A 26607-nucleotide genomic window follows, 5' to 3' on the forward strand; every position below is an offset into this window, starting at 1 on the left:
CCTTGACCACGGCAACGGGGGCAGCTTTAGAGGAGGGGCTTCTGGGCGCATAAGAATCTGCTACAGCATTCTGCATGGAAGGAGGCTTTGAACAGAAGACACCAGCAGCAGTCAGTATGTAATTCTACACATTTACTTGGTTTGCTGTACTCGTTGCTGTCGCTGACGATCACAAAAAAACATGTGTTTATAATATATTTATATGATGGAGTTGCTCTGCAGTTCTGCAAACAATTAAATGGATGTATCATTGCCACAACCAAGCTAAGTTTTTCAAACATACTTTTATTTTTAGATGTGAAATACGGCTTTCTTCTTACACTAATACTTACGAGAGGACGCTGGAAAACGACGCTCTTTGGATAGTCATTGACAATTCAGACCGCGTACCTGTGTTTTTAGGCAGCTCTCGTCTGGCAAATCAGTTTCATTGAGATTAGGGACACGGATTGTATTTCTTTATTGATTTGACATGTCTCATCAGACAAGGCAGAACCCCAGTTAATAAACTAACACTTTGGGAAATACCAGGAGAGATTAAATGTCAAAATCTCCAATGGTATACTGGTAATAAAATGCGTGCTCATGCACATCCACCACACTATTGCTCCCACATGTATGCAGCGTAGCACATAACTGTATTACAATAATCTTTCTTAAATAATTGACTGTGGAAAGGGTGAGAGGCTGAGTCAGCCTTTGCTGGATTTGCACATATAACCCATGGCTACACACAGATAAAAGCAGAAAGCCTTTTGCCCACTGAATAAAATTAGTCATAGCACTCAGCTAGAATGTTATGAGTGATACTGTCGGATAGTTCAGTAATTTATTCAAGACTACACTATTGAGCATACTGGCACCCTACCCACCCCCTAACCCTCGTTCCTGGAAAGTCCAGAGCTACCCACTGGGTTCTAATAGTTGAGAGTGCTAAGCCTATCAGAAAAGCATCCCTTGAAAAATCCAACAAAGCCCTATCACGATCACAAAAAACTGCGGATAATCATTTGTCTCCACACCAGGCATCTCCCCTTGTATGCTTCCACTCAATCTCCTAGACTGTTGAATAGTCTCAGCCTCCTAGTGAGAATAACTTTGAGCAATGGAGCTCATCCTTTAAGAACCATATGCCAGATCTAAACGCTTGAGGCAAGCTGGGGAGAGAAAAGGAAGTCTCAGATGTGGAGGATGGAGTGGGAACTGACAATGAGGAGCAACTGGCATCTAAAGGAGGAGGGATACTTTGATCTCTGGTATAATTAGAACAATTAGAAGGACCTCTTTAGGATTCTCCAATATCTTTTTTCAGCACTCTGGGATTTAACTGAAATAGTGGAAAACAATAATGAAGAACTGGGGCCAAAGATTCGACAGAGCATTTATCACCTATGCTCTCTGGAATGAAATAAGACTGCAAAAGTGAGGGAAATGAAGTTGTCTTCGGTGGCAAAAATATCTTATCATGGATGGGTTCTATGTGATTCTTTGGAAGAGAAGAGGACAGAGACACAAAGCAGGCTAATTCTCCTCCTTCAGATGATACACTGCTGACAAAGACAGATTATCTTCAGCCCAAAAGCATATCGCCCAAGAAAGTGGTGAAAGAGATGGAGCCCCCCCAATTCTACTTTGACGGTTGATATAAGACCACTTGGTTGACGATCTGGACACAAACATCCTGATGATGTGTTAATGAGGAGACATGAAGGAGAGTCCTCTGTTGCACACAGCCACATTTCTTCCAATTGGAAGATGTTTTTGTCTCCTGTTTTTTTCACCTGCCGTGGATTTTGTATTTTTTTTAGAAATTACCCCACAACTAATCTTGGTAGCATCTGTTGACAGAATTAATAGGGGGGAGTTTATACTGAAAACCACTGCCTAGATTTGATGGATTCGACAACTATTGGAGATTCCGCCAAATCTTTGAAGTCACTGGAACAAGTATGTCATAGTCCTGGGTGACTAGACTCCAAAAGTGGAGAAGGACCTATACAAAAAGTTCGGGATGGAGATGGCAGCAAGGGAAGATGTAGAGAGTGGATGCCACCTCCCTTGGACTGTTGGGTCAAGCCCTTACAGTTGCCTAATTCCTTGCTAGGAGACTTTGCAAGTGAGACATAAGTTTTCCTTCTTTCTTTTGTATGTCAAAAAAACTTGGCCTAGGTCTGTGCGAAACAGGTCCTATAAACTGGAGAGATTGTTGACTTGATGAAGTGATACTCATAGTTCAAGAGAAATCCATGGTCTTGATGCAATCTAAAAATCTGCTATATAGCTCTTTCTGCCTTGGAAAGAGAAGATGATAATATTAGCTGATCATTCAAGTATGGGTACACTTGAATTTCTCTTGCATGTAAAACACCCATGAGAGGAGTTTTGTAAAAACTATTGGAGCTAAAACAGTGCTAAAGGGTAAAACTCAGAATAGATTATGGTTCCCTATTACTGCAGCTCACAGAAATCTCTGAAACCTCACATGGATCGGTACATGAAAATATGTATCCAAAAATCTTTTGAGGTGAGGAAGCCCCCTGCTTTAATGAGGGGAAGAATGTTCTGCAGGGTATACCATTTTGAGTGTCTGGTGGGGAATAAATCTATTTACCCCCTTAAGGTCTGCAACTGGACGAAAATCCCCCGATGTTTTCTGTATAACGAACAAGATGGAGCTGAATCTTTGGAAGAGTAATTGTTGAGACTTTGTCCAGCAAGAGCTGAATTGCCCCCAGAAGGGACTGGCATCAAACTGCACACAAAGGGAGAGACGTCTGGCAGAAATGCAGATGCAGAGTCTCTTGGCAATTGAAGATTGACAAGCCTCTTGGAAAAGAAAAAGACATCCCCAAAGACATTCCCCACAGGAAATTTCGCTGACAGTCATACTTTGGTTGGACGAGGTGGGGCTGTGGAAGAGGAAGGTGGCCGGTTCAGGGACTTTGTCAGCAAGAGTGGTCTCCAGGCCATGACCCTTGTAGGGAAAGGATGGATTATTAACTTTAGAAGTTCCTGGACTAAAAGTCCTTTTAGTAACAAAGTCACAACTTCTGGAAAAAGAACACACAGGTGTCATCAACCTCTTGTTATTAACAGATTTGTTTTACTATCTCTTCAAGTTGCTAGCCAAAAATCTTTAATTCCACAAAGGGCAAATTCATCAGAATAGCTTTCTGGGCAGCGTCAGTCTTCGGGGGTGCAACGAGATGTATCTGTAAGCAGAGACAGAGGTACCTGTAGCTACAGCTGCTGTTCATAGATTGCCTAAAGACACATCTGATAAAAATTGTTCATGTTGTTCCATCGTGGAGGAAAACCTAAATTATCTTCCAAATGCTGCGTTAACTCAGTTTGATCAGAGCCCTAAACAAAGCAACACCTGACCTCCTCCTCATCAGGGTCACTCACAGGCTCTTGATAAGTGCCCATTTTTGGTAACTTTGCTGGGGAGGGAGTTTCCCTTGCTTTAAAAGCTGCCTCTACAACAGCTTCTATCATCTGCTGCAGTGCCCTCACAGAAGCCATGCTGTTACAAGGGTCTGCCATATCCTCAGGAGGATGGCCAATCTCTCAATGGTGATGCTTTCTTGAGGCATCCTTCTCCTCCATTTCTCCAATACTGGAACCAGTCGGAACTTCCCACTTCTGCTGGTTACCAAGAGACAAAGTATTGCAGCCTGCAAGGTCTTGCTGCAGCCGTCAACTTGAAGTCCGGCTGCAAAACAGGTGAGACAAAGAATATCCCGCTTTCACAATAAACATAAATTCAGCATCAAAGACTTCATAAGGAAATCCCAAACACCCTAACCACTAGACCACTAGGTATTAAACTGAATGTTCTCAAATGACTGCTTAGCAAGTTATGTAAGAAGGTTCCCTCTGCTTAGCCTGGCAGTGCCCTACATCTATCTGTTTAATGAGACAGTTAGAGCTTTCCTCAACAGTAAATCATTTTTTTTAAATAATATATATCATTTATGAGACCCAAATATAAAATGTCTTATCTTATGATCTGCTTTGATAGAAGGAAAAACAGTAAGTGGTCCTAGGAAGTTCTGTCTTTTAGTTATCTGTGGGTAATGGGCACCATGTTGGGAGTAGTTTTCGTTCGGGCTACATAAACAATGTCTGTGAGTTTGAGGAATTACTCATTGTGGAGTGACTGTGTGAGGAAAATGGATGAGGAGGTAATGGACTACTTTTCCAATTACTTGAGATCAAACGTAGGATATGGGATTGAAGGTAGGAGATCTACATGCATGGACTACCAGGGCTGTTACATCAGGAGTTTATATTCTAGGATTTACACCCATCCAGCTTCACTTATTCTGTGTGCCTCACTTTCATGGGTCACCTTGCCATCTCTCACACCTCTATACTCTCAATCTAGAACCCTTAATCTTAAAATATTGATTCTTCTTTTGGGATAATGTTTTTTCCACAATACTCTTTGCATTTAGCTGTTTTACCCCTTCGTATTGCACATTTTCTTTACTCACGTGTTGTCCTGATATTTGTATGGCAATTTTACAGTTCTTGTTATCTGCTTTTGTAAATTGCATATTTCTTTATTGGTGATCTACAATATATCATAAATCTATAACGTATGTAAATGTAATTATTTATATTGTTCTGTAGATTGTTTTAACTTGAGTAAATCTGTTGCTTTGTGTAATGATGCCCCGCGTTTAAGCACTGGAATAGACATAAATAAATATTGCTACAAGGAAGGCGATGACAGTAGATAAAGAACAGCAAAAAACGAGTAAACATAAAATGGACTCTTTGGTCCCAATTACGAGTTAGGAGTAAACATATGTGGAGATTCCAGGTAGCTGGAATTACCATTTCAGACCAGCATCTCTTTATAAGTTTACTATCATTACGCAAATCCCACGGAATGGGGAATAGCTGCGGGCCAAGATTTTTCTGGGCTACAACGGCAGGAAATTCCCAATTGTGTGGGGTTTAACAATCCTAATGACCACCTACTTAAAGTAGGTGGTACACGGGAACAGGGGTTTCTGTGCAGCACAAGGACAGAGGGTGGGTTGGGAGAATAAGGAAGGGAAGTTTAGTTCTGGCAGGTGAGACCCTAAATGCTCCCAACTTTCCGCAGAAGAAGGTTGAGGTGGAGTAGGGGATGTGTTTTGGCTGCTGTGCAGGCCAAACCTGGTGATTTTACTGGCTGCAATTACATGCCTGGTAAAATCAGTGTTGCACCTGATTCTTAATAAGGCCTCTAGAGATAAATTAGTTGCTGTTGTACGCAAATGTGGTATAGGCTACTTAGGGGTATTGTTTTCTGCAAACCTTTCTTGGGTGTCGTATGGGACCAAATAGCAAGTTAATGCCCACTGGTTTAGTTCTATAATGATTCTTTGCTTCCCATAGAAAACCCAAGATAACTTCATTGAGAAGAGGCCAAGGGCTTGATTAAGAGTGCCCCCTGTAGAATGCAATACTTTTCACACCCAGTAAAATCAGACACCAATGTTTTCGGAATTTATTGAATACAATAGTTATTGCCTTATTACCTATTCAGACTTTTTGGGGACTAACATGCAAGCGTATTAAAATCGACGAATCCAACAAATACTGTGCCTATTCTCCCCTGATAAATTCTGACGTTTGACATGCCAACATGTAACAAAGGGTGCGAACTTCATTGCACCTGGCAATTACCGAGAGTGGTAAAGAACCACCACTTATAAGTGTGATCCCTGCACAAACTGGTGTTTGCATTGGGATTGCGATTTAACTGGTCCTGTAACCATGCCCTGAGAGTCTTTAGTACTCTTATATGACCTGTGGTGTTTATCTTCTAAAACCCTAAGTAGTCTGACATAAGTGGAAAGGAAGCTGTGGAGGTACTTTTTATCATGAAGGCCCAAGACCTTCTACTGAGACTAATTAGCTGGAGTTAAGACCCGTGCCAAATTAAATGAAGATGCCAATTATCGCTAGTGGACAGGGACTTTGAACCCATCAGGAGGAATTCCAAATAAGGGTACCTCAGTCTTATCTGAATTCAACTGAGGACAATCGTTCTTCATCCAGCCTGCAATTTGGCCCATACAGTTGTTAAACCATTTAGACACCTCTTCAACGTTGCATGAAACAGATACGACAATCTGTGTGTGGTCAGCGTAAGATATTACAGAGAACCCACAGGACCGAATCAGGTTGACCAGGGTGGTAACATAAATGTTGAAAAGTGTGGGATTTAAAGAAAATCTCTGTCTTTATCTAGCTCTATCTGTCTCTGAAAATAGCCATCTGCTTCTATCTATTCTTGCTCTTTTGTATCTGTCTTTATCTGTCTGTGTCGCTTTCTGTCTCTATATAACTTATCATCTGTCTGTCGTTGTGACTCTTTGCTTCTATCAATCTTTGCCTCTATCCGTCCCAACAATCTGTCTCATCTATGTCTCTGTCTGCCTTCAACGGGTTCATCTGTCTCTTGGTCTCCTCCTCCGTCGCCCTGCATATCTGTCTTGATAATCTGTCCCCCACAGTTACCTTAAATTATAACTAACAACAACATTCTATGTTTACATAGTTAATTAGAACAGTTAACACATTTGGTTGCTTTTAAAATTTTATAATCTATTTCATTAGACGTTTGTTCCACTAGATATTAGCAACATTTCGAAAAGCAACATAAATATGTGTTGCACTTTCAGACAATAAAAACAACTTTTTTTAAATTAGTAACTTATGCAGTTACTTCATTCCTTGTCATGTAGACATTTAAACAAATGTATTAAATATACACAGTAATGTTCACAAACTAATTCAAACTTTGATAAAACTGTTGCAGCATCATGATTCCTAATATTTACTGCATTTACAAAACAATACATTCAAACATACTATTCACACTGTCAAGGGCCGACCCATTGGCTTTTCGAATGTTTATTTTAAACTGTTTTTAGAAATAGAAAGATATTTTGTATTTGGTTAGACACATGCTTTTGTGAAAAAATGTATTTTGTCTTAAATAAATAAATAAATAGGAGAATGCTGAAGGACAGGCCAGGTTTTCTCCTAGTTCTTTGAGAACCTCTAGAGAGAAAGCATTTGTCATTTAGGGCCATATGTACAAATACATTTTCCCATAGACACAGAATGGGTAAAACCCTTTGCTACATCTGGCCCTTAGTTACATGGTTTGTTGAGGTGAAGAACTGTATGGTGATACGTGTCACTAGACTGACTCAGTGGAGAGAGGGAATTTACCTGGTTGGAGTGGGTGTTTCTGAGACTAGGTAAAATGCTGGGTAGAGGTAGTTATCAAACAACAAACAAAAGTCGCCTTCGTGAAGCCACTAAGAAGGGCACTACCACCGTTAATGTGGGAGAGGACGAGCATTTGATCAGAACATCGGAAGTCTTATGCAGAATAAGGGTTTTACTCTCCATTAACAGGTGGTGTTGGTAGCATGTTTAGTTGTTCAGGTTAGCTATACGAGTTGGATTGCCATGCAGGTGTCTATAGCAATAGCTAATGACTTGGAAAGTAAAACAGTGGCATTCTAGTAAGCCCTTTAAACTCCCTTGCTCGAGCCACTTACCTTTGTGGACTGGCATGGGATCTGGAGAAGCAGGAAGTCCCCTGTCTGCTGCTGGACGCTGGCCTGCTACCCATTAGAGGTAGGTCTCGAAGGGACGTTCCTCCCAAGGATTTGAGTCTCTGCTCCTAAGGAATGGATTTATGAATTGCAGTAAAGCATTTTCGAACAGGCACTTTAACGCCTACCTCTGCTGTTGCAAATGTGCTTTTCTCAGCCCCTCCAGTAAGAGTTAGTTATTGGCATGTGTGGTGAGATTTCATGATGAACTGAGTATGTTTAAGAGATTGGCTTAGGTGGTGCCTTATTATCAGTTAAAATCAATTAGTTTTTTTTAATTTAAAATAAATAAATCATCTGAGCGTTTCGTGTAACACTTACTGGTTCTGGCACATCCATGTGAAGTAAGCTGCTGTTATGCTTTTATAGCTTGTAACAAAACAACCAATATATATAATAACTCACCTATTTGCAAAGTAAATGTTAGGGTTCAACAACGAAGTGCTTACTGTTAGCCAACTCAGTGGTATTCATTTTACCGACTTGTGAGCGATGAAAGGCTGAGTCGGGCTGCCTGAGTTCATCCCCGTGGCTGTGAGGTCAAACACAAATTTCTGAAGTGGATGCAGTAGCCCACTGAGCAGCTCAAGTGGCAGTGGACACAAGTACGCAAGTTAACTTTCCTTTGAATGGAGAATTAACAAGGCCCAGTAAGCACGAGACAGGATGCATTTACCGAGACACTGTTACATACAGTACAAGCAAACCGGATCCACCGGATCCAAACCCAATTAAGCAGTAGACAGAAGGGGTACCGCAAGTGAGCACTGATGGACCAAAGCAGTTACAAATCTAACTGGAACAGTTCACAAGAGGGGTTCTAAACACAAATAAGTAGGCAAAAAGAGCCAACGCAGGTCCCCAATTTTACTGGAAATGACTGCCAGGGTGAACCTGGTACAAGGAATGAAGGAGTGGGGTGGCTTGCGTTAGTCAAGTTACACGCTTTAATGAATCCTAGTGCTTCACTGGTTACCTGTGACCAGACGGCACTTCTTCAGTGCAATGGAGGTACTAGCTTTTTCTTCCCTACATACCGACTACAGCAACAGATAAAGTGATAGCACCACTCTGGTCATCCTGCTTGACACTCTGAAATAACACCTTTTCAACTGCAGGCAAGGAACTTACCTTGTTCAAAGCAAAAGAACACAGTGCATTATATGGGTTGATTATATGTCCCCTCCCACAGTCACTCCATTGGAAGTTATCTTCAAGATATAGTTTGGCCCACCTATTATTTAGCCTGTATGTTGTCTTCTCCAATTCAGGTATCAACTTCCATCTCTACACATATGGTGTGTAGCTGTACCTTCAGGGTGGTAGCACAAAAAACATTGATTCTAGCTCAGTGGTTCCCAGCCTGTGGTCCGGGGAACCCTGGGGGTTTTCGAAACTTCATCAAGGGATCCGTGACTGCTTAGTATTAATGACTCACTGAAGGGGTCCCCAGATTCCAATAATGATTCAGTGGGGGGTCCCCGGGTTCCAGTACTAATAAAGTGGGCTGTCCACAGAAGTCAAAAGGTTGGGAACCACTGTTCTACCCAAAGCTTATAAACTCATGAGTGTCCTAGATTAAACAAAAACTTGACCCTCAAAAGAGTGAAGCCCTCCTGTTATCACCTAACTGCTCTGACATCCGCCTGAATGGATCCTTTACCTACATGCCCTAATCATCTTAATTAAAGTTTTAAAATCATCCAACTCCCCTTCCATGCTGGATAGCTCCAGCAGTCTTCATTTCCATATCAAAGAGAGCACTAAGTGAATGTTATTTCAATTAAAGCTTCTAGGTAACATCAGAGACTTCATAGTGAACCATTACTTAAAGTCTCCCTGCTGTACAAGGCACTGATGATATCTGGCAAAGAATACTGAATGCTCTCATAACCAGGCTACATACATCTCACCAATACCCTTTCTAAGGTATCTTCTGCTCTGCAGTCAGGCTGTTTACCCACTCCAGGAAATTCAGTAGTCTTGCTCCAGGTCAAAACACCCTAATGGGGTTAACTCTTAAATCTTACTCCACTTTGGCCGCACCTCGGCCACCCACTGTTTACAAAGGTGATGGCTGTGGTTGCGGCCCATCTTTACAAGTTGGGAATGTAGATACCGCTATGTCTTGCTGTTGAAAGTGAGCTTGCCACTGGCAGTTGTGGACCCTTTTTGAAATCTGATTGGCAACCCATGCAGAGGATTCCTATTATAGGGGCTATCCTGGACACAGTGGCTTTCAAGGCTTGTCCACTCCTGGAGCAAGTCTCAGACATTCAGGTTATGATTCTGATCATAAAGAGGTCCCACAAGCTCTATGGCCCATTAAATCGAGCTCTTTGCCCGATCAGTCTCTACCTGACATCGTGGCACTTGTCCCAAAAAACCCTATAACCAGTATTAACTGATGTCTCTCTTTTATCCATTAGCACCATGTCTGCCCGAGCTCCTTGATAAAACAAGCCTGTGTCATCACTCTACTTAAGAAACGCATTCTGATCCCACCATCTTGACTAATTATCATCCTACCTTCTAACCCCTTTGCCTGATAAATTGTTGTGAAAATCGTCAATCTACAACTGTCTGACTTCCTTGGGAGTAACCACCTTTTTGAGCCCTCTCGATCAGGTTTCTGTACTCTACATAGTTCGTAGAAAGCACTAATGGCAGTGAAAAATAATATCAAAATGCTATTTGACTAAGGTAACTTAGCTTCTCTTATTTCACTTGAATTGTCAGCAGCTTTTGGCACTGTTTTACACTCTATTCTTATTCAGGGAGTCAGGGAGTATCAACTCAATGTCTGTAAAAATGCCCTCAGATGGTTTGGCTTCTTTCTTTCTATCCTATCTCAATCAGTTTCCTTTACCCTTTCAAATACGGCACAGCTCCTGTAACCTGTGGCATCACCCAAGGATCCTCTTTGTGCCCTACAATTTTTTATGTTTTTATCTCCCCCTCACGTCTCTAGTATGATCCTTTGGCTCTGATCTAGTGCCATACGACAAAGACACCCAGATCATTATGTGCAGTCCAACCATCACTCCTGCATGAGTTCAGATCCATCCCACTTCTAAGGCAAAAAACCTTGGCATTCTTTCTATTCTTATCTCTCTTTTTCAAAATAATTTAGTCAATTTTCCGTGACCTGTTTAACCTTCTTCATGCGCTTAAGAAAACCGTTCCGCCCCTGCTAGGAAACCCTTTTGCATTCTCTTACACCTTCTCGCCTTGGCCAAGGCAATTCCTTTTATCTGGGTCTATCTGACTATCTTACTCATCAGCTGCAAGTTATTCAAAACTACTATTGCCAGGCTGATTCTCAATTACCCCTCTGATTCCTCTAACTCAGGACACCTCAAGAGTATCCATTGGCTTCCCTTCAAAATGCATTGTCAATTTAAAGCTTTATGCCTCACTCACAGAGCCTTCTTTAATAACAGGAGGCATCTATTTTAAGACACGATTTAGGATCTATCACCCCTCCTGCAAGCTGTGCTCAGTCTCCTAAAAGGTGACTGTGATTCCTAACCTCAACAAGCACTGGTAAATGCATTAAGTTTTGCCTATGTGATTATTATTATTTTTTTTTCTTGTAACATTTAGCTTGGTGAGCATTTCTGTTTATTGATAAAGCCAATATATTGTGCAGTAACTGGTGGTAATATAATACAGGGAGAGTAGGTGGCTGAAAAATAAAAAAAGCAAATATGCAGCGGCCCAGCACTTTTGATATGTGTGCCATACTTGAGCAAGCTCATGAACTAAACTTGCATAGAGCTGTGAAATGCCCTCAACCTGCCTCAAGAACAGAATTTGAAAAAAAAGAGTAAAGAATAGAAGAAATACAAGCAGTGGTGGCTGGTGAGAAGTAAATGTGGCGGGCGTAAAAGACTATTCCAAAGCTCAAAAAAGCAAACTTGCATGGCTATTTTTGCATATATGTTGCAAACTCAGCCCAATGAAATTGAACTAGAGCACTTTACAGAAGTACCTGTTAAACGTCACAAGGCTCTTCACTGGTTATCAGTAGAAAAAAGGATATGCTTTAAGGCAATGTGTATTACCCACCAAGCCACTCAAGTAAAAGATCCAGCCATTATTCAGAACCTACTGTCTGCTTATGTGCAAGGAAGACCCCTCCGTTCAAGCTCCTAGGGTCTGTTGGTGATACCCCAGGTCAAAAGAGTGAGATTTGAGGGTTGGGTCTTTGCATTTCTAGCTCCCAGGATATGGAACAACTTCCCCATTCTCATTTGGAAACAGCAGTCCGAACCATTGTTCAAAAACACTTCTTAACACCCACCTCTTTGATTTATAAGGTGGGGGTGGCTGAATCGAGGACCGGGAAGTTAGTATTCAACGAGTGCTGGGAGGCCCAATTGGGTAGCCATGCACTATAGAAATCCTGTTTGATTTGAGTTGATTTGATTCTTTTTAGGCATGAGGAGATTCAGTGACTTTTCCAGAATCACAGGATGTTCAGCCGACGCCAGGACTCCAGTCTGGTTCCCCAGTTACAAAGTCAGTAACAGCATATTATCATAATGAGAATTAAAGACTTTTCTCTCACCTGCTTTTAAGAGAAAATATGTGTACTGCGGTGGCCCTGGAGCTGGCTTTCCAAACTTGGTGTTTATGTTCAAGCACACACTGTTCATGAGCCGAACAAACCTTTGCTGATTTTTTTATTCTTCTTTACAGTATCCACAGCTTCTGCTTTCCACCTGCCCAGCCAATCCTGATGCTGCTCTTTAAAATAAAGAGCACAAGGTTCCTTCAGCAGTGTATGGCCACAGCCTTGGGATTGGCTGGGCAGAGCTCCTCAGCGCTACATCGGAGAATGGGGGCTGCCGTCACTGCCCAATTGGCTCTCTAATACAGAGCCTGTTCAGAAACTTCTAAGTGCACATGTCTCTTTGGCAGTGCCCAAATACTTGCCCTGCTTAACACGTGCACGTTCTTACAGCAGTCTCTCACTCTTTTGAGCAGTGCAAGGAGGAGGGCTACACTTCCTGCACTATGTGACTGCAAAGTTACAGCACTCACTCAGCCTAAGTAAATATGGATTAATTAATGCTCATATTTTATGGGGTTTGTCGCAGGTCTCAGGTGGCAGGGCAACACTCAAACGCTCCTGAAGAGGAGCCACCACTGCATACAATATTCCATACAATGAACTGGGTCACCTGTAAGTGTCTGTACAAGTTCATGTTGTGGGGGGGTGTTTATAACGCAGCAGGTTTGCAAGCTCTGGAGCAAAGGATAAAAGCGACTACGAATATCTTACAGTGCCTGTCATTGGGGCAGTTCCAAAAAAATATTTTTTATTTTAAATAGATATGTATTTCTTATTTTCAATAGTTTAAAAGTAATATTTAAAGCATTATTGGGAATGCGCGCATATCATAGAGACATTTAAATAAAGACTAGAGCGAGAACAGTCTGAACATGCCTCATTGTTCTGCTGCGGAAGCTGTGTGAGTGTGACAAAAAGGAGAGCTGGCATGAAACTGATGTGTCCGAATGCACCCATTTCATAGAGACATACTTTACTGCACGGCAGCATCCTGAAAGGTGGCCATATTAAAGCCATGCTGTGTGAGCACAACAAAGATAATAATAAGAGAAGAGTCTGCATGAAACTGACAAGGCATATGCAGTTCCTTAGGAGAGGAGGTCGCATTGAGAGCTATCGGGAATGGCCGCAAGCGCTGTGCAGGAAAAACATTTTTTAAAGGTTCTGCTTCAAAAGCGGATGACAAACGTACTTGGGCCTCTGGACACTGATAAGAACAAACACATGCGATAGAACAGGAAATAGCATGCCAAAGCTAATAGAAACAGAGGAGAAGTAAGTGGCAAACATAGTAACCAAAGAAAAACAAGGGGGCGGGATGTAAGCCCCTTTTAAGATATATATTAACAATAGATTTCACAAGCACAGCCCAAGTGATGGGCAGCCATGCCTTTTTAGGTTGAAGCCTATCAGACAGTACAGCTATCTGATGGCGAAAGACTTATTGGAGACATTCTGAAAGCTGGTCTAGGAATGCATTCCGCCCATTGCTTACCACTGGCTTTTTGTTTTGTCATTCACTTTTCTTTACATTCCATTCACTGGCTTTTTTTTGTTTTAGCCTAACTGGCTTGTGTTTGTCCCTCCCATGGAGCATAGCCTGTTTACCTTTTCTTTGTTTGGCTGCTCCTGTGTCTGCTTTTCAGGCACTATTGTTTTCTTTTTTGTGAAGCAATCCGTGAGAGGGCATATTTTCCACCGACTTCTCTGTTGTGTGCTTTTTTCTGTCACCACTACCAACTTTCTTCTAGCTCCTATGTGCTTTAGTTTGCCCCTTATGCCCGCCATGCTTTTATTTCTGCCCCTGTGTTCTGCTTAGCTTCAAACTAAGAGGGAATGAGGCTAAAGAATGTTATGAATGCAGCACTCTTAGCCTGAATAATGAATTTATTAAGGCACTTCCCAGGGCTCAAGAAAAGTGTACAAAAATATTAATGTGAGCATTTAACTTGAATGCAGCAAAACTGTGCAGCAACTAAAATAATTGCAGCAGTTGAATAATAATAATCAGACAAAATGCAATATATCAGCAATTACTATGAATGCATTAAAAAACAAATATATATATATATATGCATGCACACAGTAAAGCTTGATAATTAAGAATTAAAACTGCATCACCATTGGGATCGAATCCAACATTGTCCTTGCCAACGTCAAGCTGTGGATCCTGGACAGCTGAGACAGGAGAAGTTTTCTCCAATGGGACTCAGATTTTTCTGAGCAATGCGTACACACTCTGAAATTAGTTCCTTTTGCCTCAGTGCCAAGTTTCCCCACCTTATATACCTTAAACAAACTTAAGAGGAAGGTTCTGGTAACCTCCCCCCTCCCTTTTAGTAGGTTGTGAAATTCAAGCGATGACTGTACTTGGTAGGTGTTAAAAACACACAGAAGGATTGGCCAGATCCCAATGTAATTTCCAAGTCAGAGACGTACCTTCCTCTTGTATAAACATTATCATCCTTGTACACTCTTATCATCATTACATCCCCCATGTTATGTTCCCTTCTCTGGTGAGAAAAAGCGAAAATATGTTCAATGTTGAGAACAAGCTGTGCGTGGAAAAATACCTGCGCCACTGATGTGACGGCATTTGAAGCTAAGCACAAAATGGAGTCAGTGGTCAAGATGGAATCGATGATTAAATACAGATAGCATTACACCCTTTCCAGCCCTGCAGCATGGCCTCCCACCACCCGCAACCCATTCCGTTTACATTTTTTTTCTGTTGTTAAGCGCTATAACCTGCTTTTTTTCCACAGTTTTAGACTTGACCGGAAGGCATTGAAGCACTTTAAATGAGCACCAGTTACAATGCACAAGGTCACATTAATTTATTTTCAGATATGGGGAGATTACGTGAATAGCCCAGAATCAAAGAATGTTGAGCCAATGCAGAGACTCAAACCTGTTTCTCCAGTTCCAAAGTCAGCTGCTTTGGTCTCCCCTTAGATTTGGTTATTGGTCTCAAGCTTTACTAATGCTTGTAATTGTTTGTGGAGTGCCTGCTCAGAGGCAGGGACATTCACCAGCAGAGTATCACGTTTATTAAACAACAGGGAAGCTGCAATCCTGACAAGGTGAAAGCCCTGCCCCCTCACCATGCCCCCAGGCTGTGTGGTTTAGTCCGCAGTAGTGAGTGATTTATTTGGTGGGATGGAATCACTAAGAGGTTAAGGAAGACCCCTGTTGCATATCTCTGCTTCTTGCCTGATCTCCCAGAACTACATTCTTTCCCATCACACACACCACATTGTGAAGGTGCTGCCAGCACTGCATCGCCTTCTTGCTTGCCATGGTTGATTTTTTCCCTAATAACAAAATGACACAAGCCGAGGGCAGGTACAATGGACAGGTGGGGTTGCATCTCTTCATAGCAACCTAGGGCACTCTAGCACAGTGGTTCCCAACCTGTGGTCCGGTGACCCCTGGGGGTCTGCGAAGCCTCCTCAGGGGATCCGCGACTGCTTACAAAATTAAATCATATTAATAGATTAGGTCCACAGCTCTTAGTAATGATCCCTGGATTCCAATAATGATTCAGTGGGAGTCCCCGGGTTCCAGTAATGAGAATGTGGGAGTCCATAGAAGTCAAAAGGCTGGGAACCACTGCTCTAGCAGGAGGCGGAGCAGCATGACACCCCACCTGCAAGTCCCTGGAGTTGGTCCGACTTCATAGAGAGTGCTGTCTCTGCACTCATTGGGTGGTGTGTTCTGCAGCCCAAGCACTCTGACCCCACCCCTACCCACCGAGCAGCAGTATATGTCTCTGCCTTGCTTCATAGCACCAAATGGGCTTCTTTGCTGCCTGGTTGTTTACAATATAGCAAGGTTAATACTGTCAGAGCTTCAAACTAAAGATCCTGGTAAGCAAATGTAGGGCTCACCTCATGCTGTAAATCACAGCTCTCCGTTAATTTGGAAATGGAAAATCTCCTTCTGTGCAAAAACATGTTTTCTCTTGGTTGCTTAACTTTTGTTTCCATCAACCTTTTTATAATCCTACTTGAAATAAAGAAAACTCAAATTATTTTCAGCCACTCTGCAGCTAAGTATCTTCATTTCATGAGCGACACCTTCCGTCTGTCCCACCTGTTCATCCAAAAGCACACCATATCCTGGGGCATGTACTTTTGTGTTCTACCATTGTACGTATGGTTTCCGAAACGGCCTGCAGAATACATGATGCTGCCTTTCCTGATAAAAAGATGCCTGTTTCCACTTCAATTTTCTGGTATTTCATGGCAGTTAAACATTGTCGAATAAACTTAATGAAAACTGATCAAACTATTCGTAATTGCATCAGACTTCAATGCAATTCCTGATGCTCTTTCCCTATGCTTTCTTATCATAGATGGGCGACGTGGAGCGCTGTGAGCTATAAGATTGTGATCTTTCTCTTAACAAGACTGCAATTTTGAGAGACCTCAGGGTGAAACTGATAGACTATCAATTAAAACTGCAATCATGTTTGTACTTTGCATTTGAAGAAAGGGAGAACTGTAAAGTACATGTCTAGTATCTACTAGCTACCCCCAAGATGGCTACGTCGCTTTAATGGTGTTATATTTCTGAAAGGCGTGCCATGGAATATTTTCTAGAAATACCTCTACATAAGCCAATGAAGAGCTGAGTTGTTTCCTCAATGCATTTCAGTTGTAAAACTATGGCCCTCATTACAACTTTGACGGGCGGCGGAGGCCGCCCGCCAAAGTTGCGCCGCAGGAATACCGCACCGCGGTCTGAAGACCGCGGCCGGCATTCCAAGTTTTCCCCTGGGCTGGCGGGCGGCCGCCAAAAGGCCGCCCGCCAGCCCAGGGGAAAACGACCTTCCCACCATGAAGCCGGCTCGTAATCGAGCCGGCGGAGTGGGAAGGAGCGACGGGTGCTACTGCACCCGTCGCGTATTTCACTGTCTGCTATGCAGACAGTGAAATACAAGCGGGGCCCTCTTACGGGGGCCCCTGCAGTGCCCATGCCATTGGCATGGGCACTGCAGGGGCCCCCAGGGGCCCCGCGACTCCCCCTCCCGCCATCCGGTTCCCGGCGGGAGAACCGCCAGGAACTGGATGGCGGGAGGGGGAGTCGGAATCCCCAAGCCGGCGCAGCAAGCTGCGCCAGCTTGGAGGATTCCTTGGGGGCAGCGGGAAACCGGCGGGAGACCGCCGGTTTCCCTTCTCTGACCGCGGCTAAGCTGCCGCGGTCAGAATGCCCCGCGGGGCACCGCCGGCCTGTCGGCGGTGCCACCGCGTCCCGCGGCCCTGGCGGTTACAAACCGCCAGGGTCGTAATGAGGGCCTATGTGTGGCTGTAGACTTTTGCTCTAGGTTGAGTGTGGCTAAGTTTTAGTCCTGACAGCACTCACAACCATCACAGAGCAGCACTCAATGACGTGACAATCTCCCTCCATGTTACTATAGATATGGTTTCCAGCCCCAGACGTTTGTGTGATACCCTACTGTAGCCTTATAGCCCGCCGTAGCAGGCTATTCCGGACATTAAAGGCCTGCACCAGCGTTAAAGGCTCGAGAGGAAGGCATCCATTAACTTCATAAAACTAACACATGAAGTGAAAGACTGAGGACTAGAAACAATTTCTGTAATGACATGAAGTGACGTAGTCACCCTGCTTTTCACATACAGTGCTCAAACTCATTTTAGAGTAGCTGTTTCATACTACCAACGTCACTCAGCTCTTACGGACTAGGAGTGGGACACACATGAACTCTCCCACCCCTAACCAACTAACAGGCACACTCTCCCACCACTCACCAATTAACAGGCACAATATATCGACAGCTCTCTCAAAAACACACACCGAGTGGCAGTTGCACAAAAGTGACCACACTCCTACCACTCCAATAGTAATACAAGCATTTGCAATACAACGGGTCTCGCATTTCTCTGAACTAGAGCTATTAGCAGTTGTAATCTCCCAACCGGACTTTTCTTGCCTCATTAAATGGAGAAATAACGAGTGCGATTGCGCTGCTAAACAAGCGAAATCGTGCTGCGAAAAAAGAGAAAAAGTAGTCCACAAACTGGACGGAAAACAGCGAGCCTCGTATGTTTTCAGTACTTGGTCGCTGCGCTCGAGGAGTGCTAACCACCAGAAAAAGCATGACGTATGCATGCCTTCCACTAATGAAAGCAAGCGGATTTTAAAAGGCAAGCCCATGAACCAATGAAAGACACTGACATGACATGGACGTGGCTCCGAGCCCTTTATAACTACTACAGCATCTTGCAAGCAATACCCAGGCTCGACCCTAAAAAACCATTGGTAAAGGCAATTGGTCCCAAAGGTGAGACCTATTGCTTTGCCAATGCTTGTCTTACCCAGGCCCCAGACTGTGGTACACCTTAGCACGCTCATTCAAAAGGATTCCTAATCCTGACTCCTTTCAGAAAAATGTAAAACCTGGCTGGTCGTTTGATTCCTGTCTCCCTCAAAGCATTGCTGTTGCCAGTACGCCTCTCGGTATTTGCTCAATTCACCAATTCTTAAAACTGCAGTTATTCTGAGCGGCGTGACTATGAGCTGCAGGTGCTGTTACTACAACTGGCATTTAACACCTTCTTCCTTAACAAATTGGTGCTTCAGTCACCCACATCTTTTCTACCGAAAGTGGTATTACGTTTCTGTGAGGGACAAACTATCATCCTTCCCTCTCTTTTTCTTTCCACTACCTCTCTAAGGAGTAAATGAGGCTTCATCATTTGGATCCAAATAAAATTGGATTAATGAGTACCGAAAGGATGACTAGCTTTTTGGTGGAGTTGCCGGTTCTATGAAAGGAGGGGTGGTTCTGAAATAAACTTTTCCAGATAGATCATCCTATACATAAAATGCTTTATTCCCTGGCCAAAGATGAGCCTGTTGAGGCCTTTAGACTAATTCCACCAGAGCCCAGGCTGCCACCTCAGCATTAGTGGGAGGGGTGCCACCTACCAACACATGGGAGCAATTTCTGAAAATGTTCTGGATACAGTCTCACGTCTGGGGAATTCAAAAGGTGACAGATACACGGTTAAATAAACTTTGCACCAGAAAGAGCATTACTGAAGGTAAGTAATTTTTTTTGGGATATTTTATGTGCCAGCCAAATCAGAGAGTATTGAGGACTTGAAACTCACCCTAGTGATATAGGCTTTCATTATCACACGACTAACTGCTTCCTCCTTCTGCCTTTTATAGATGGTGTAGGTACCATGAATGATGTTGAAGTGTGCGAGGATGTCGTGGCAGCATGTGGAGAGGTATTTGTTGAACCCCTCGTGGAAAATGGCAACAGGGACGGTACATATAGCTGCAAGCAATATAATGGTATTCAGCTAGTGCTTGACAATGACAAGCCCTACACAGTGACAGGCATGCACCAGAAAAGGACATTTTACAAGCATCTGGATACAATGCCAGAAGGACGCCGGTGTTTCCAGTGTGAAATTTGCAGCCGCAGCTTTTCTGATCCCTCCAACCTGCGACGACACAAGAACATCCACACAGGCCAGCGCCCTTATGGCTGTGAGATTTGTGACAGTACCTTCAGGCAGAAGTCGCAGCTGGACCGCCACCTTTTTGTACACACAGGTGAGCGCCCCTTCCAGTGTGCCTTCTGCCCTAAGGGCTTCAGAGACTCCACTGAACTGAAAGTGCATTATAGGAAGCACACAGGAGAGAGACCCTACAGGTGTGAGTTGTGTCCCCGAGGATTCTCGCGGATATCTTACCTCAAGAAACATGAGGAGACACACAGGGAGCTGGAGGAGGCAGCAATCCTTGAAGTTGCCAAAGAAAAGGATACCACCAACAGTGCCACTGAATGTGTCTCCATTCCAGGGATGTTGGAGTGCTCCTTTTGCAACCTCTCCTTTTGTAAAAAGAGCCTGTTGGAAGCACATCGCTCTAAGCACTATAAGATTAGTCCAACAGGGCAGAAGTTGTATGAGTGTGTAGAATGTAAGAAGTGTTTCAACAACTCATCTAACCTCCACAAACATGCAGTTATACATATAGGGCTTAAACCATTTGCCTGCAAGCTCTGTGACCAGCGATTCCGGCAAGCCACTCACCTAGAGAGGCACTACATGGTCCACACTAAGGAGCGGCCATTTAAGTGCACACATTGTCAAAAGGGCTTTCGGGACTCCAGTGACTTGCAGAAGCACCAGCGTGTGCACACGGGCGAGAAGCCATACTATTGTCCCATATGTATGAAAAGCTTTAAACACCACCACAATGCCAGGGCACACCGCCAGAGGCACCTAGGAGGAGGCATAACTCGCCTTCGACTTCCGCTTCTCTCAAGTACTCGTACAAATGTACCATCTTCCACAAAACAAGGCAAGTTGGAAGCAATGGTGAAATGCCTGATGTGCAGTCTAGAGCTACACACACATTGCCAAGTGGTGAACCATCATTGCACTTTAATCCACAATGCACACCAGCAAGCCAAGAAGTGCAGCTTCTGCTCCAAGCTTTTCACCACTCTTCCAGGGCTTCGTCGCCACTACTTGACACATCCTGCCCACAAAGTCTTAACCTGCCAAATCTGCAGCAAGAATTACCTGCAACTTGCACAATTTGAACGGCACAAGCAAACTCACATAGAACTCATCTTCAAGTGTCTGTCCTGTGAGAAGACATTCCATAATTCTAGCGACTTGATCAAACACCAGCAGGAACACATCCGATCCAAAATCATGCAGTGCGAACTGTGTGGTAAAACATTCAGCCGAATGTTCCTATTGAGTAACCACCTCCTGACACATAAGTCTAATCCAGATGGTGAGTTAGTAAATCTGGGCGATATAATAAAAGTAGAGGTTAATCCATAATAGGGCTTGCCTTTCTACAAAAGAAAGCAAGTGAAATAGCTAAAAATATCACATTGTTTTTGGCTTATTTTAATCCATATTGTATTTCAACTATATATTTAGGTTGCCTATGGCCGTTCCACTCATATTACCCAAAGGAATGAGGCACACATCCCTGGAAGAATAATATACATCCACAATGTTATGGCTCTGTTTTCAGCAGTATTACTGATGCATCCATGTGCCTGGGACCATGATCTATTTGTATCTGTTAATCTCCCAATGTGTGGTTTTGAGATCAGCTGGCACACAATCATAAAGAGGTCATTGCGGAAAACGCTCAAAGTCAAAGGAAACACTGTGTTTGCTTCCTTTTTGTGGGTGGATAGTACTGTCAATAATCTGCCTGAGAGAATCTGGTCATGGCTGTTTTTTATGCTTCTGGTCTTAATGATTCTAGAGTAAGATGTCGTACACTACTCTACTGTTTTCTACTTGAACATCTTTGAATTTGTATTCCAAACATAAAGCAGAACAGACCACAGCATAAGCAGACAAAGAGATAAACAGATGTTTCACAATTGGTCAGTCTCATATTACAAACGTATTGTAATTTGCACATAGTATTTGCAGAACATTTTACAAAACAAGGGCACGCGTGTATGAGTGTAGCACAGTTCTGATATTAGGTTTGTCAGGACCCTCACTAGTGTACTGTAAGGCACTTTCGAAAATCCTTCAGTGTGGTAAATCTCCTTCTACATGTTGTCTGTACCACTTGCTTTGACTTATCTGGATGACCATACCTGATGGTCATTCCGAGATACCACTAGCCAGGCCTTTCTCCCTAGTGCTTCTGCATGCTGCCACTTTATAGCAATACATTGTTTTACCGGGATCAATATCAAAACGTTTTTCCTAGTTTCGTTCCAGTGACATGGAGAAAACCTAGAACACATGACTTGAGGATCAACATAAACAGCATTAAAATGGAGCTGCTTAGTATATCAGACACATATTATCAAAACACTCTGATTTTCAGGCATTCCAACAAGCAAGTGATAGAAAGTGGCCTGAGCCGCCTGAGGATTCCTGCACTTGGGACAATCAGCACCAATATAATGGCTAATCCTACAGTTGCGTACGTTGAGCCAAATATGGAATGTTCAGCGAATCCATTAAAGCATCTGTGTCAACATGTGAAGATATATAGGTATTTTCACTCACACTGTCCCTTCCATGTCCCAACTCTTGCCTTACACAAATATTAAAGATCTGTAAGGAGAGGATGAGGACCTAAATAAAGACATTCTACCTCCTAGTTTACTCTTAATCAGCCAAATAACCTAACACCCAATTCTTCCCCACCCAATGAGGACTAAAAGGGATGGGGGGTAGTGGCTCACTTAAGGAATTGTAAAGTGGAGTCATGCGTCGCTCATCATAGCTAACTTCCCTGCAGATGCTTATGGAATGATCAACTACCTGCATAACTGCATTGATTGGGGTCAACATGCTTCTTGGTGTCTTACTTGGAATATTTACATTGGACCTTAAAAGGGCTAAGTGTTAACAATTGATGTATGTGAATTAATGGAAAAACGTAAACTGAGGAAAACATTGGCGAAAACCCAATCATGGAAGACACTTTTAAAAAAATAAGGTAAGACAATTTGAAGGATATACATGTACATCGAAAATTTAAGGAAACATTTTAAAAGAAAAGACGATTTTAAGGAAACATCTAAAATTACACAATGGTGAAAATTAGGAGTAGTGAAGGTTTTTTCTGGGTTCAGGGATGAGTGATATTTAGAGACAGTAACAGGTTTTTAGGGTTCAGTGATGGGTGGGGTTTAGGGAGGGTGAGAGGTTTTTAGGGTTCAGGGATGGGTGGAGTGTAGAGGTGTTGAAGTTTTTTTAGGTTTAATGGATGGGTGACGTTTGGGGATGGTGAGTGTTTTAAGGTTCAGCCATTGGTAGGGTTTTGGGGTGGTGAGGGGTTTTTAGTGTTTGGGAATGGTTGGAGCTTAGGATTGTGTATAGTTTTAAGGGTTGAGGGATAGGTGGAGTTTATTTGTAGAAAGAGTTTTAGGGCTCAGGTATAGGAGAATGTAAGGGTTGTGAGAGATTTTAGGTGTCATGAATGTGTGGTTTTCAGGTGTGGTGAGGGCTTTTGAGGGCTCATGGATGAATGGAGCTTAGGGGGTGGTACAGGATTTTAGGGATCAGGAACAGGAGTTGTTTAGGCATAGAAAGAGGGTTTTAGGGTTCAGGAATGTGTAGAATGTAAGTGTTGTGGGGGGTTCAGGTTAGGATATTGGTAGAATTTAGGAACAGAAAGGGCTTTAAGGGTTATGGAGTAGGTGGAGTTGAAGGATCTGCCATGGGTAGTGTTTAGTTGTGGTAAGGGGTTTTGAGGGTTCAGAGATGGATGGAGTTTAGTTTAGTCGTGGGGAGGCATTTTCAGGGGGACAGGGATGAATGGTGTTTAGGAGGGGTGAGGGTTGAGCAAATTAAAAGCATCCAAAGTAATTGTTTTACAATGTAAAAGATAGAAGTCCAAAATAATGTCCCCTGACGTAAAGGACTTAAATAAATAACTTTGACAAAAATGTTTCTGAAAGTAAGACCTGAAACCATTTAATTTACACTTTAAAAATAGGAATGAAGAAGTCAATAAAAAGAAAATACATTATATGAATTTCTTTCTCTGAAATGGTAAACGCCTTTCATCCTGAAATTTCCATTAAACCATTTAGATGAAATGGTTTCTCAGTAATAGTATTCCATTAATTGTTTTTCTTTGAAATTCAATACAACTGTTGTTGGAAACGCAACATACCATTGATGGTTAAGATATTTTGAGTTCCTTTTTGCTCTTGTAATTTTATTGTTTGTTTCCCCCAACACAGGAGTATTTGCTAGGCTTAGCACAGAAAATGGTACCTCAAAGCAGAGCGTGGGCAAAAGCTTTTGTTGTATTTGCTAAATTAGGCCTACTGTACTTCTAGGTTTAGCTCTCTGATGAAAAGGACCAGTACCTCAAAATATTAGACCTCTTGTATGCATTCAGAGAACTCAACTTGGCAGCACGTTTCCTGTAAACTTCAAAAGAAATGTAACAAAGTACAACAAAAGATAGGTTTATCAGATGCAGGAGCCTTCTTTTCAGTCAGCTGTATATCAAGCCTAATTGTAAATTTGAAACAAACAGTGCAATTGTTTTTCATTGAGATGTATGTCAACAAAGAGAAGACCATTAAAGAGAACCCCTTACAATAGACCTCTGTAACATTTTTGATAATTATTGTGTCTTTGTGAGGGCATACACGCTGTTGTAAATATATCTGCTCTGAAAATGGATTTTCATTTGTTTGTTTTCTCGGTTTCCATTGCATGTGTGTGTGTGTGTGTGTGTGTGTAAATAAAGCATTACATTTTTAATCAGAATCATTGATTGGTGTAAAAAAGTTTCCTCAGTTTTCCCAAAAACCCATGCTATTTTTCTCTTTAATGGAACCATACCGAACATTTTGAAAGTATTTTGATGTGGATGCTGCACTTGCCTCACATTTCCTGTAAATGACAGTATGGATACCGACCATTTTAAATATCAGATTGTAGAGATTTATCAACCACTAGAATGCGAATGCTTAGTATTAAAGACTACAAATGAGAGACATACCATGCCCAAGATGATAATGTGGGGCAGATGAAAAACAGCAGAGTTGGTCAGCACAGTACATTATACAAGTAGACTATTCAAATATTGTTAGACGGGAAATACTAGTGAAACTGGTGAGCTGGCTCTGAATGCTTGCATGCATGTTTAAACTCTTGTGAGGGTCATGGAGTCAGTGGTGCAATAGCATACAAGATCTCAGTGATGATGCCTCCTGGTGGAGATGATCTTTTAGGTGAACCTCATAAATATGAAAAGGAATTTAATTCTGTCACTTCCAGCAAGAGGGTAATCCTGGGAAGACGAAGTGCAAGGAGCATTTATGGCAGCAGTTGGATTTGTATGACAAACTTGTTTGGTTAAGAAAATAAGGTAGGGCTGCCTAAGTATCATAATCATTGCTATTGTAAGATCCAACCACTAGGGGCACCAACATATCTGAGTCTATTTATATATCTTCCAAGTTGTTTAACCTCCAGAGAAGACCTGAAGTATTGACTCCTACTAACACAACCGCAACTTACTTTCTCTGTTATAATTCATTCCTCTTTTCTTTAAGGCACTGAGAAAACAAAGCATCTCAGAAGACTACAAATGGGACATCGATGAGCCAGATTATAAAGCTGAGGAAGAACCATGTTATAAGTAGATTCAGGACATGGGAATGGGGAATTTAAATACATATAACCTAAGTTACTAGAGATGTAGACCTTAGTGGTAAAAATGTTGCCCATGTTTTATAAATGTTAAAGAATTATTCTTTTATTATCTTCTTTATTACTTTCTGGGTAAATTACTGTTTCTGAACTTAATCAATGTTTTACTTCTGCTTTGAGGGTTACATTAACCACACAAGCCACATTTTGGTTTGCATGTCAGTAAACACGTCAGTTAATATTATTGGGTTTAACTTGGTGTGGCTGGGTGGAATGTGTTCTTGCCAAGAGTCACCCCAGAAGAAGCCCTGTGTCATCAAAAATGTCTCTTCTTGATAGTTTGTAATTTTTTCTTTTGTTTGGTTTACTGTGCAGTCTGCTTGCAGCCCCATTTGTAGCCTCATTTTGGCCTTAATCGGATAATGCTTTACTTTCAGCACAAAAACTCCACTTTCTGCCATGTTTTATTACCAGATTAGTGTAGAGAATCAACTGGGTGAAGAATCACAACTTGAAGGCCCATTTAGCATTTGGATGGCGGCTCACTGTCCTGCCAGGGGGACAGAGATCATAATGTCCATGACCCTGGTGGATGACCATATTTAAAGATCTCCATTTGCCTATTCTCTGCACCCTCAGTGGAGCTGCTGCTCGCTGGCTGGCTTCTCTAAAGGCACTATGGCTTTGCTGAATGGCGGTCAAACTCTTTCTGTCAGTTCTAACTTTGAAATGTCCAAGATAAATAGGAAGGATGGTCTAACTCAGGGGTCACTAACAAGCAATGGCGGCTGCCACCAAACGGGGGTGGCGGCGGGGCAGGGAAAAAAAAGGTCAAATTTTTTTTTCTGGTCAGGTTGGGAGACTCCTTTGTCTCCTCAGTCCTCCTCTTCATCCAGAAGCACACATGCATCCCCACTCCCCTCAGCCAATCACGACGCTGCTGTAACCAGCATGACAGCAGCGCTGTGATTGGTGTGAGCGGCCTGGTTTGTGACTCACAGAGTGAGTGGCACCCTGTGCACTTTCTCCTCCTGGCTGAGAAATACAGCCGGGTGGAGAAATGCAGAGTGCGCTTGTCTGTTTGGCCAGCCAACATGGCCGGCAAAACAGACATGCACAGTTAAGGTGGACATACCACCAGTCCCCCTCCAGCCTCGCCCCTCCCTGCCCTATCCTGGCTCAGCAAAAAATAAAATAATAATATAGATTGGTTATTATCACTGTATTTTTCTTC

At 42.6% G+C, this 26607-nt stretch overlaps 1 protein-coding gene across 4 annotated transcripts; it reads left to right on the plus strand.

The window, feature by feature from the left end:
* Positions 1-25646, plus strand: LOC138246199 (zinc finger protein 235-like). 4 transcript variants are annotated; one of them, XR_011194238.1, is made up of 3 exons: positions 1-114; positions 19414-22695; positions 25277-25646. XR_011194238.1 is itself a non-coding variant. In XM_069200540.1 (3 exons), exons 1-3 carry the CDS (start codon positions 75-77, stop codon positions 25324-25326), a joined length of 483 nt encoding a protein of 160 aa, XP_069056641.1. In that variant the 5' UTR covers positions 1-74; the 3' UTR covers positions 25327-25646. The 4 variants fall into 4 exon arrangements, 3 of the variants coding, with proteins under 3 accessions (XP_069056641.1, XP_069056639.1, XP_069056640.1); XM_069200540.1 differs by having other exon boundaries at positions 19414-19806; XM_069200538.1 differs by lacking the exon at positions 25277-25646 and having other exon boundaries at positions 19414-24314.
* The last annotated feature ends 961 nt before the right edge of the window (positions 25647-26607 follow it).

The sequence above is a fragment of the Pleurodeles waltl genome, chromosome 7 (assembly GCF_031143425.1).
Source record: "Pleurodeles waltl isolate 20211129_DDA chromosome 7, aPleWal1.hap1.20221129, whole genome shotgun sequence".
Lineage (NCBI taxonomy): Eukaryota > Metazoa > Chordata > Amphibia > Caudata > Salamandridae > Pleurodeles > Pleurodeles waltl.